The 13424-nt window shown below is 38.1% G+C and overlaps 1 protein-coding gene across 3 annotated transcripts in view; it reads right to left on the reverse strand.

Annotated features, from left to right (window-relative positions):
* The window catches only part of NRXN3 (neurexin 3), a 1478719-nt gene that overhangs the window by 807025 nt on the left and 658270 nt on the right, over positions 1-13424 (reverse strand). For all 3 annotated transcript variants that reach the window (XM_055304514.1, XM_055304513.1, XM_055304515.1), the window contains one exon: positions 5273-5392. In XM_055304514.1, coding sequence (XP_055160489.1) covers positions 5273-5392 — 120 coding nt within the window. The remainder of the gene's footprint in view (positions 1-5272; positions 5393-13424) is intronic.

The following is a 13424-nucleotide window of genomic DNA, read 5'->3' on the forward strand; positions in this document are numbered from 1 at the left end:
TTAAAGTCAACAAGGAGCTTTCAGAAAAATTATAAATAAATTGGCCTCCAGAGTTGAGGGGTTAGGAAATTCTGCTCACTAGAAAATGAATTTCATGAAGCAAGAAAATCATGTACAGTGCTGTACATTGAGGAGAGATTGAAGAAAGAGAAGAGAAAATAAATAAACAATGGAATTTGAGAGCATAGCCCATGGACACAGACTGACTTAAGGTTTTAGAATGAGTCACAGAGCCTCAACTAGAAGTTGGGGCAGGGCTGGGGCAGCAACACGGGGCCAAATTAGAAAAGGAACTACTTCACCAGGTACAAAAGGAACTCACTGGCTGTGGATGGAGGTTCCCAAAAGAGCATGCTATTGCCTGGAGAGAGCATTAAAGAGATTACTTAAAGTTTGAACCTTGTGCCAAACTAAGCAAATATATGTGTGTGTGTTTAATTATATTAAAAATATATAATTAATATAATATTAATACATATTAATCTGTGCACCATCTAATCAATATTAGTAACTGGGGATCTTGCCACCCATCTCCCCTAAATGCTGTCTGTAGACTAAAACTCCTTTCCATTCAAGGGGCAAATATATACCTACTTCATAGAAATTGCTTTTGATTTTCAGAGGGAAGAGGAATAATTTGGGAGAAAGATGATAAAAAAAAAAAAAGCTGAAATGACTACTGAATGTTCTTTATGTTCCAGGCCCTGTGCTAGGCACTTCAGAGCCACCACCAAACATCATTATCAAAACAAATAGGTATCATTATCTTGCTTTAGCGAGAAGGACACTTAGCTTAGAGAGGTTAAGTAATCTGATCAGAGTTCATACAGGTGCTGAGTGGTAAGCACTCTAATTGAACCCAGCTGTATTCAGTTCCAAAGCCCACATCTTCTCTTGCACACTACAGAATGGAGAAAAAGCTTGACTTACTCCTTACATTATTGTGGGTGGAATTTAAATGGCGAAATTTCCACATACTAAATTGCTGTGATGGGTTCACACTCCTTCGCAGTGGCCAAGCACCGTCACGTCATTCCACCTAATTCACCCATAATATATCCAACACCCTCCCTAGAACAGCCGTGTTGCCTGGACTCCTATTCACACATCCACTTCCATCTTTCACTGATGGTCAGCAGTTTACACACCAGAGTGATAAAGTCTGTGGAGAACAGAAATCTATAGAAAATCTGTCCAAGTTCAAACTGTAACTTCCTACCAGGCATATGCTGGACAAGCATACAGGCTCTGAGGTTGCACTGGCTGGTAAGGTAACTGGTATGTGCCTCAGTTTCCCATCTGTGAAATAGGTATGAAGTTTTCAGGATTAGATGTTATCAATTCCTAAAAACTACTTAGGACAGTGACTAGTGTTTAAATTGTTAGCTATTAATTATGTGTCATTCTTTGTTTCCTTTCTCTGAAATGTGTTAACAATTTCCTGTATTTTGGTTGTCACTCTTTTACTAGAACACAATCTCTTCTTAAGTAGAAACCACTTCTCACCTCTTCTGTATGTCCTGTGATGTTTAGCAGAGGGGCCTGAGCACAGCAAGCATCCCTCACATCTGAGGAAGGATTTGCTTTAGAGTCAGAATTTGGATCATCGCCATTTCTACATATAAAGTTCCTAGTCAACACTAAACGCTTAGCAAAGAAATGAGAAAGACTTAGAGGAGGCAGCTTGACCTTCCTGGGCTCCCAGACATGGGGAGAGAAGAAAATGAAGGCTTATCAAGTCTCAGTAAAGGATACACATTTTGCTCACCATCTTCAGCTCCACCACTTGCATATCCTTTTCTCCACAATGCCAAACTTTTTTAAAAGTATATGCTATAAACTGTTCTAGTAACAATAATAATAATAAATGTTCTGGAGCCAAATTAACTAGGTAAACACTTCACATGTAGTTACTGATGATTAGCAATGTGTATTAGCATGGTAAAGGCTCCTAGTAAGTCTTGCAATAAAGAAATCCACTTCATTTTGTTTAACCTAACATTTCCCCATTCTATTTCATCACATTTTTGTTGTTGTTGTTGTTGTTGTTGTTAATGTGAGGAATAGATTTTCCTTGGAAAATGACTTTTTACAGCTTGGTGCTATGTTTGCTGTATAGGGTAAGTCATAGAGAAAGAAGTCAACACGAACCAGAGGAGTCAAAAGAGGGATGAATCTCTGTACTAGCAAGAAGCTCTGGGTGGAGTGGGTGGTTCATGCAGCATTAGATCCTAATCCTGAGGAGCATAACCCAAGTGAAGTATTCTTTTAATTTATTCTTGATAATAGAAATCCAGCTCGGTCAATCAATCCATCAATCGTTACTGTCAACTGAACTTAATACTTTTCCAGGACTACATTGTGTTACAATAAATGAAAACCACCAGGCTAAGGAATATTTCTTCCCTTGCTTTTGATTTCTTATGAGTGTGACCTATTCTTTGCATCATTTCTACAAACTAGCTGAAAACTTGACACCCTAGGGGACCTTAAACAGCATGAAAGGGATTACTAAATAAGCCAATAAGACACTACTTAATAACCTGAGGACTGTGTGGTATTTTAGTTTCATTGCCTGATTTTATGACTTCTGTGAGCTAAAATTAAAATTCCCAAACCCATTATCACTGTAAGAAGCAATCCAAGGTTGTAGCTCATAAGCAAAATAGCTCTTTTCTTCTCCCAGATTTCTTTATCCTTATGGCTGCTCTTTTCCAGCAGCAGTAAAGTAGGGGATAAGGTTGAAAATGAAAGAGCTTCATTAATTTCAAATATCAAATTACTGAATGACTGGGGCCTTCCTCGGTATAGTCCTGCTTTTTTAATTATTAGTGGTTAAGAGAAAGCGCACTTTCTAATTACCTTTAGTCTAAAGTTTCTATAAAAGAATAATGGCCAAGGGAGGCAATGCACATTACTGTATCTTCAGTTCTGCAGTTCTTTACGACTACAGCTTTCAGGGCATGCCATTTCCTGAGAAAAATAAAAAGGGTTTTGCGGTCCAGAGAGATTGGGGTGAGGGCACCATCTAGTGGCTACCGCTCAAATCACCCTGGAATAGCATCACTGGGCTGCAGGGCTCTGCCCAGAGGAGCTGGCAAAGCGATTTGCGACTTGTCACTGCGGCTGTGCAGGCTCCAGCGTGCATTAACAGCCTACGGGGATTTATTGAATAATTAATTCAGGATAGCTGTGGGTTCTAAACCATGTAACCATCTTTACAGCTCTTTGTTTACATCTGTTACCTAAAGCTATGTTACCCTTCAGGCAGGTAGAACAGTAACCTTACCTCCCGCCGATGAAGGTGCCTATATACATACAACTGGAGGGTTTGGGGTACTTATACTTAAGGCTCTGTTTGACTTCATTTTTAAGGAGAGAGGGGTGAGTGTTGTAGTCTACACTAAAGTGGATTCCTCACGTCACTCTAATGCATTCCATTGTATTTTTCCCATATCGTAAGAACCAATCATTTTCTTAGGATGGATTGTGAAGTCCAGCAAGTAGCCTGATTTGGTGACGTCACACCGACATGAATTTGGAACTTAATTACATAGCTCCTTCTAAGTGTCATGTTCTCTTAAGTAAAATGACAATAACACTTTTCTTGCAAGGCAATGGGGAATTGCAGATTAAAGGAGCTGATACATGTAAGGTGACTATCTCAGTATGTAATGCCTACTAGGCACTAGATAGGTGCCTCCTGCTCTTCCTCTCTCCATAGACTCTCCTTATCTCCCTTCTCTCTCTCTCTAACACACACACACACTCCTACCTGCACACATATATACATGGCTTGCTATAATTCCAGATTCCAGAATTATAGAGGTTCAGACTCATTTATAGAAAATTAAATTACAGAACCCCAAACTGCAGGAACTTTAATCTGGACAGGGCTTTAGCAGTAATAGAATTTAAGTTTAAGAGTGAGGAAATGATGAAAAAGGTTTATCATTATCTGTCCCAATGGTAAAAAGTATTTAAGTTCCAATGACTGTATTAAATCCCAGGGATCCTAACTCTAACTTGACTGTCTTATTCATAGAAGAATCTAGAGATAGTTTATGTCACGGACTTCAAATGACAAGGACCTGAAATGGTAAGTGACTATTCCAACATCTGGCAGAGAATTAACATCAGGGCCCAGGTCTCCTGACACCAACCATGTTCTACATCCTACTCCATGCTGCCTCCATGTTTTTCTCTCCCATATGGACAAGAGTTCTACATAACAGATGTGCACTGCTCTGGAAAGTTAGAGAGTACAGACTTATTTGGCAACAACATGGAAGATGCCCTTTCTCTTCCACCCTAGACCTCATTAAATTAACCCTCAAATTCTGACTAAAGGCCTTCATAAGCCACTCCTGCTTTCTCCAACCCAAAATGATCATTTTCTCTTCTGACAATGACAATGTTACCCACCCAGTTAGAATCTCATTACATACTTTTTCTCTTATATCAAATGCCTGGGTCCTATCTAACTGACTAAATTGGTTCATTATTTGAGGAAACAGATAATCTCTTATGCTTCCTTCTTATCTTCCACATCCTTAGGACACTGCTGATATGTAACAGGGTCTCACTGAAATAGTTATTGTTTGTGTGAAGCTTTGAACGTTCTTTTATGTACATATAGATACATTCATTTACACATTGTCCTCCTAGAATGTGAATTCCACCAAGCCAAGGACTGCTTATTTGTTCACCTCCATATTCTCAGCCTTCTAAAGCAGTGCTCAGTACAGGGTAGGTACTCAATAACAATTAAATAAATGATTAAATAAATGAATAATTATTCAGCCCTTCTAAGCAGCCTTTAGTGATGTAAGTACTTACTTTTACCTGTAATGTTCTGAATTTCTGGTTTATCCATCTCCTTCCCCTAGAGAGTGAGTCATTTATTGAGGGAAGAAATTGGCAGTTGGGAAGATGATTGATAAGTGATTTTTGAATAAATTAATAATAAAAGAGCTACAGAGCTCTACATCTACTCTCCAGACACATATTCTATGCCTAAGGAGAGAGACTCATCAACATACAGTGACAGTAATGGGTAAGTTCTATAATACAGATCAATTAAAAGGATTATGAAAATACAGAGGAAGACCTTCTTAGCCTTACCTGAGCTTGTCAAGAGAGAACATGTCACATGACTTCTGTTAAACAAAATAAAATGTGTTAAAAAAAAAAAAAACCTTTGTTCACTGAATGGCCAAGAGGGCTATGAGAACAAAAAGAGACAAATTTCCTCATGTAGAGCTGTACTCACCCTCAGCCACATCATCATCCACAGTTAACTTAAGGCTTTTTCCTCTGCGCACCACCCGGACAGTGTGCCATTCATTGTCATTGAGCTTCTGCCCCGCATACAGGGTCTCAGGTCCTTTGCCTAAGGACGATGATAAGTGCCAAAGTTAGAATCAATTCTGAAAGTAGTGATTATGGTATCAGAACTGTCAAAGCCACACTGGTGCATATAACCCAGTAGCATTCAAAGAATCATACGTGCACCCCTCCACCAAAGCCCATCCCAGTTTTACTGATCCAGCAGGATATTCCACAAGTGTCCTCAAATGCAAAAGTCTCAACTCAAATAGACATTGGCAAAACAGTGAAAAAAATAAGTACCCTCCTTTGTCTACAGATATAAAATTCTAAGATGCCAAGGGCAGTAAGTGAACATTTATAAGAAATAGTAGTCAGTTGTCATTTTGTTTCCCAAAGTCATAGATTTTAGATGAATTTCTTGAAGATATAAGAAATTCATCGTATATTTTTAGAATCATTTGGTCATTTAGGCATAATACACCAGTCTGACTTTCATAAAGTATCCATCAATTGGATGAGAAAAGAGTTCTGTAATACATAGTCTTAACTTGATATTGCCATTAACCCACAGTTCTATCAGAATTCAGCAACCACAGAAATCACAACAGTAACCACCACAATAATAATGTTGAGGTCTAAACCCCACGATACGTAATGCTCCTGAAGGGAATGTGAGAGGACCCAGACTTCTCTCATGGTTCATCATTCTCCAAAAAGATCTAAAGATCTAAAAAATGAAATAATGTAAAATTCCAAAATTGAACTCTTAATTTTAAGTCAAAAGAATGTTCAGGAGAAAGTACCACCAGATAAAGGAATAAAACAAGCTGTCTCAAAAGATCTATGATCAAGATGCTCAAGAGGATGTCCAAGTGCACCATGCACCAAGAAAAAATCAGGTTCAACAAGGAATTCTAGTATTTAGGGGCAAAAGCTAGCAAGATAAACACTGAGGCATTGAAAGAATTTGGTTAGTAATGGGGGAAAAATGTCATGTTTTGCTCACCATTGAACTGAGATGTAACTTTATAAGACAAAGAAGATTGTACTGAACAAGAAAATTAGACCAAGTTCATTCTCTCTATGGGAACAGCTAAGTGTGTGCAGAAAGACTCTGTTAAGTCTTCCTGGATTAGTCAATCACTATGTAGAAAGCCCTATCTCTGGAAATGACTTGGGGAAAAAAAGATGAAATGTGTATCTGACCAATACATCCCTATGATATTATGCATCTGAAATATTCCGGAATACACTTGGATCTAACATATGGAAGCACAGGGCCAAGTACACAGTAGGTGCTTTAATGAGCACTAGCCAAACAACTGATGTCTACACAGGTATTTATTTCTTTAGAAACAATCAACTAAGAACAAAACATTTTTATTTAGGTAATTTTGAAAGCTTTATTATATAGCTTTCATTGGCCATTCCACCCCCTCCTCTATCTCTAAGACTCCAAAACAATATTTTATATTGTTTAGGGAAGAAAATAAAAAAAATGGCATCACAGGTAAATATCTTTTGAGCTAGGTAATTTTAAACTGTACACTTTAATTTTGAGTTATTAGTGTTGCAATTAAATGCTGGTTATAACAGTAATGATGGGGCACCTGGGTGGCTTAGTTAGTTAAAAATCCAACTCTCAATTTTGGCTCAGGTCACAATCTCAGAGTCCTGGATCAAGCCTCATTATGCTCTGCACTCAGGGCACTCAGCAAGGAGTCTGCTTCAGAACTTTCTCTCTCCCTCACCACCCCGCCAAATAATTAAATAAATATTTAAGAAAAATAATGATAGCTTTTAAAAAATGACAGCAGTTGAAGTTTGGGGGAATTTCCTGCTTAAAAAATAAAGACTTCCAAAGTAAAATGATTTCTTTTAATTAAAATGTATACAACTGGTAATTGGTTTTTGGTTTTTGTTTTTTTTCAGAATGTACCTATATCCCTAGTGCAATGCAAATTCATAAGGTTCTAAGAATTCCATGAAAAAACTTAAAATGGACCAACTGTACCCAAAAATTGGGTATGAGGCCATGAGATCAATGAATCTTAGGAGAAAAAATTCTATGATAAACCATTTTATATTCGATTTTAACTGTTCTTTGGGAGCATGCATCTTAATATTATTTAAAGCATATACATTATAATAGGATTTTTCCTACATTTCACCTAATTAGATACCATTGTTCATTATCTCATTAAATTCAGGTCTAAGATTGATAGAACAGTCGCCTTTACAACAGCAAACTGTGCAGGCATTGAGAGAAAATGGGCCACATCATGTGGGTGCTTTGAAGCAAGAACAGATGTTCTCAGAAAAAACAAATCTGCCTTTGTTTTTTTTGTGTGTGTGTGTGTGTGTTCTTATCCTCTTTATTCTACATGCAAATGCTTCAATAAGAAAGAGGAAAGTAAAGAAAGACATAGAAAATATTGGCTATGGAGGCATAACTGTTACAAAGATAGGCTATTTAAACATCTATAGGTGGCATCTGTTCTTTAGGCAGTGTTTGCACATCACTTAATTTTTACGACTGGGGACAAAATAAGAGGGAAAAATACACAAACACAGTCACAGTTTAGCAAGACAGCCACATTACTGCCATATTAGTCATTAAGATATAAAACAAGCTTTGCAATCAGCACAGTGTGTTTTAAATGCTGCTGATATTTTACAGGTACTTAGAATTTTTTGGGTCCTTGTAATGCCCACTTTGGTCAAATTCAAACAAAAACAGTTACATGTCCTTTTGACTCTAAAACCTTAGGATGCGATGGTCTGTGACCAAACCTGTGAAAAAAGATCTGAAAGCCCTGGTGCCCTTCTGCTCGGCTACAGTTGCTGTCTCCAACCCCAATCATTCTCATTACTTTGACAGTAGAAAAAAAAAATCCATACCCATCTCATTAAAATGGTAGAGAAATGAGTATTATTCAATATTCATTTTTAGGCAATAAATAAAGAAATCCCAGTGAGCTTCTGAAAAACTCTCAGCCTCCAAAAGTGGAGAGTCAATGGCATTTATCTTTAATCAAGCCAAAAGGTCAATGCATCCTACCAGAGAGAAAGTGATGTTTAAACTCAGCTATAAATGTGGCAAACAGAGTAAGGACAAATCTAATTTGTAGCCTAAGCGTAAAACGGGATTGATAAGTGATACAAGATGTAGACACAAGCCGAAAGTTAAAACATACAAATTGTTAGATTTTCAAAGAAGGAGGATTCAGTCTAGTGAAGACTTCCCTGGCAGATTCCAGCACAAAACCAGTGAGGTAGCATCAGTGAAACAAAGAATGTAAAGATAAGGATCAGATAAGGAGGAGAAGAAGCTTCTTTTTTAAATTGGAATTTAAAATGGAACTAATGGGAATTTAATTTTAAGAAAATAAAAAAAAAAAAACATCAAAGCCATTAATTTCCTACATTGTCCTTTTTCTTTTTGTAGCTAGGAGAAATGTGATCTATGATTAGGTACATACTGGATGTATGTAATAGATACATGTTTCCTTTTATAGTTTAAGTAGTAAATATTGATCATAAAAAAAAGAAATCAACATTTGATTCCTTTTAGGCTGCTTAGATCATCATTGTTTGATCTAAATACAGGAAACTAATAACTTATCTGACACCCTATAGCTAATTTTCCCAAGTAATGACCTCTGTAACTCTGAGTAAAGAAGCAAAATCACAGTTGAAGATTTCCAGGATGCAGTAGTCTGTAGAAGTGTAGTGTTCAGTTGTTTATTATCATAGGAAAAAGAGCCTTTAATGAATCCTTTGGGCAATACCACCCAAATTCCCACTCCTGACCTAGTCTCACTGCAAACTCATTTAGCAGCACCTGACCAAAGATGACCTTATTTTCTGATGAATGTGGATAGAGAATGAGGCATCACAAATGAAAAATACAAGATTATTTTCTTGACCTATCCTACAGTAACCCTGTGGAAGGCCTATTTCCTTAAGAAGCCAGAACTAATAGTAAATCAAAGTGAAAAGTTAGGAGAAAACTATTCTTTGAGAGAGAAATCATTACTGTATTGCTTGGAGAAAGATGACATTCAGATATTAACAGACTATTCCCTTTGGGGAGGACAGGAATTCAGAGAGTGTGTGAGGGAAAAAAAAATCTGCATTTCGGTATTTACTAAAGGTGCACACCTTCATAAGGTGGACTTTGGATCCTGATTATTTTGAATCTCTTTAGTTTTTTTCTCTTCATTTTTTGTCCTTGCTTTTTGATAGCTGTTCATAGTACATGAATTTGGTATTCCCCCCAGGAGCAAAATAAAGAGCACAACTACAAGACACCCCCGATACATATTAGTGTGTCAATAAATTTCTAAAACCTTCCCAAACCAACTAAACCAAACGGTTTTGCTCATACACAGGGAGTAGAAATTCCTTCCATCTGCCACAAAGTATTGTCTCCAAAAGTGGGTGGGTAAAAGCCTGGAAACTTACTTTGCTTGGGGTCAAGGGGCAGGAATTAAGGGCACAACACCTATACCATAATCACTTTGCTTTATCCAAACATCTTTCTATTTGTGCAAGAAAGAGAAAGAAACAATAACTTGATTTCTCTTGGAACTATGTTTCACATGAATCCAAATTTCTATAATGCATAAAAAATATGAAATTCACTCCCTTAGCAAATGGCATGTGATTATACATCTAAATGGTATGATAAATACTCAAAATGACTGGCTGTGTTAGGCTTAAAGAATACCAAAAATACTTAAAAAGAGAAAACTTACCTTCATTTCCACCGCACCCTAGGTTAGGCCAGCTGGGCTATGAGAAATATTTTACTAAGCCAATAGTACCATGTATTTATCAATCTTCCTCCCCCAAGAGAGCAGGTTAGGTAAGTAAAAGCAGGGGTGAGTAGAGGAGAGAGAAAGACACAGGAAAGAAGCATCTAATTTTCTGTCTAAAACAATTTCAGGTTCTGGTTGTCTTCTTCAGGTTGATATTCAACAGAGAATAAGAGGTGTTTTGTTTTTATAAACTCATTTTTTTTCTGAAAGCATTCATTTTCTTTGAAAAAAATTTAAATCATTTACTTACAGAGGCAGTTTGGTGAAACACCTCAAATAGGTGCTTCCATTCTCACTAGAGTCCTCAAGTCTTAGCAAGGGCTGTCACTTCCAACAATAGACATGAATGTAGGAAGTTTTCTGGAAGTCTTCTGTTAAGAAGTCTCCCAGTGAGGTGTGTGAGAAAGATGAGTGACCCACTTATCCAATCTGAGCGCTTGCATCTTCCTAGAGACCCTGCTTGTAGCTAAAACCCACCCAAAATACCACCAATAATTACTGGGCTTGAGTAATAAATAAATGGGCCATTGAGCCTCCTCTATACAACATACAAACTATGGGTTGCCATCCTTTGGCTCATCCTCCACTCTGCTGCTAACCTCTGTTAGTGTATCACAGAGACTATCTATTCATACACTGAACAAATATTAACTGAGCACCAACATGGGATCAGACAACATTCCAGGGTGGAGGATGAAGTAAGGAGGAATTAAGACAGACAAGGTCTCCCTGTCTGGTTCTAGCCTGGTTAGGAGAGGTGGGGAGGAGGACGGATAATACTCAAACCAAAGACCTTGAGATCATTTCTGATGGGTTTGAGTCCTATGAAGAAAATGAAACAGGGTAATATGATGAAAAGTAATTTGGGTGGAGAGTGGGGGATAAAGGGTGGGCTACTGTATAGCACGTCTCGGAAAGGCCTGTGTGAGGTGACCTCTTTCTCCACTCTTGCTCTGAGTACCTGGTTGGATAGAGAGCTCTTAAGTGAGGAGGTCAGAGCAGGCTTTTCTGTGGATGTGCATTGAGAAGAAGCCAAACATGTAAACATCTGAAGCAATGGGAACAGCAAGAGCAGAAGCTGAGAATACAGTTGGCATGTTAGAGGAACAATGATATGATAATAATAATAATAAAACACCCTATTATGGCCAGAGCTTGTGCCCAAGGAAGAGAGTGTGGTGGGAGAGAAGGTGGAAGAGTAAGCAGAGGCCAGATCACAAGAAGACCTAAAGGACGTGGTACAGAACCGGAAGGCTGTTCTAAATACATCTGGTTGCCACTGGGAGGTTTCAGGCAAGAGGATCCTATGATTTAACTTAAGTTTTAAAAATCATTCTGGCTTTTATGTGTGCACTGGACCCAAAAAGGCCAGTAATGGGAATAAGGAGATCTTGGGGAAGCTGCTAAAGGAAGGAAATGAAGGTGATTTGGTCTAGGGAGGTAGCAGGAGAAATGGAGGTGGTGAGATGTGGTGCATGTTAGAGGTACATGCATCTCTGGACTTGAAGGTGGATTGGGAGCAGAAAAAGAATCCATGGTGAGAACCCAGGTGCTAGGAGTACCCTCAACTGAAAAGGCAGAGATTCCAGAAAATGTAAGACATGGCTGATCCTACTAGCCAAGTGAGCTTGCTTCTGTTCCTTGCGTCTTTCCTACTCAGCAGCAATCACACTGGGGGAAAACTCCTGGAAGCTTCCTAGTGCTCAGAAGTGTAGCTCAAAGTTCACTGCTTGCATGATTTTCTTAGCAAAGTGTTAATCTGTACCTTGGGCCCCCGTTGTCTACTGATGAGACAGGGTTACTAGGTTCCTGCTGTTTCTCTTTCCCTGCCCTCCTCCCCTCCTTCCTTCTTTCCTTCCTCCTTTGCCTCTCTCTCCTCCTTCCTCTATCCTTGCAAGGTTTCAGTTAAGTGCTCTGGCCCTTAACTTGGACTGGAACAAGGAGTGTGCCTAACATTACAAAGCAAACCTCGCAGCCCATTCAATTGGATCTCTAAATTGTGATCACAGTGTAAAATGAACCCACTCATCTTGGCTAGGAGAATGGCAACTCAATTTTGAAACGGAATGAATCCAGGGCAGATATCTCTCCAAAGGAACAAATGACTCCACAAAAGATGAGAAAGAATCCTGCCCCCAATTTACTGCCAAATCTCTACCTTAAGTCATAAATTTACAGCATTGCTTAGGAGTGGTGAGCTGAGGACAGTCTCAAGATTTCTTGTGATAATCTCTCTCCATGAAGCCACTTTTCAAGAGATGAGGGCAATTTGTTCAGGGATAGGCAGAAAGATGTTTTTGTAGATATTGATTCTACTCTTGATTTTAAAAAAAAACTTTCTGAAGTGTACTAATACTTCCCCTACCATTATCATAATATAATTAACACAAATCAGGCTTTCTTTGATGATTTCAAACATTATTGTGCCTTAGGATTTTTTCTGACTATGTGACTTATTGTTCAGCACTGAAGACACAGATTTTGAAGATGATGAGGATTGAGCTAAAGAGATCTGAACCAATATATGCACTAGAACCTGCTCCTCTATTATCCTCCTAATTGATGACTATTTAAGCCTGTTTCCTTGAGAGTTGAATCTTTTATAATAAAAAGTAGAATAAAAAATGTCTAATTACAAAATGAAGGGTATAGTGAATCATAAGAAGTAATATGTTGCTATAAATAGGCATAATACATCTTCCATCACTCCTCTTCCATAGGAACTTCACAACTTTTCTACCTCCACCCATCCCTTCCTAGCCCCCAATCCTCCCAGATGGGACTCTGTGCCTCTCCAGCAATTCTGCTGCAATTATACTCTATAAATCATCACTATGTCCCTGCTATTACAGATATACATATATATTTTTATATCTACTGACTCTACTTCTGTGCCCTTTGAGGGAGAACATGCTACCTTTATAATCCCCAGCAACTAAGCAGAGTACCTTACACCAAGAAGATTCTGAATATATTAGAGAAAAAATAGAAGAATAAAGAGAATTAAATAGATTAAATACCAAACAAGCAAGCAGATTGAAGGAGGGAGAAGAAATGCAAGAGGAGCAGGAGAGAGTTGTAGACTATATTTTGCAATTAAAAAAAAACTGGACCAATTTGGGATGATATTCAGTAGAGTAATAAGTACTTATAACTGGATTAATAAAATTTGATGAAAAAATAAATGACAGTGAATTCATTGATGGTAGAGGACGAAAAAGAAGGGACAGTAGAAGAGGTTTGCACATTGCATTTCTGGCAGCTGAGTGA

Source organism: Nyctereutes procyonoides, unplaced genomic scaffold, assembly GCF_905146905.1.
Source record: "Nyctereutes procyonoides isolate TBG_1078 unplaced genomic scaffold, NYPRO_anot_genome, whole genome shotgun sequence".
In the NCBI taxonomy this organism is placed as follows: Eukaryota; Metazoa; Chordata; class Mammalia; order Carnivora; family Canidae; genus Nyctereutes; species Nyctereutes procyonoides.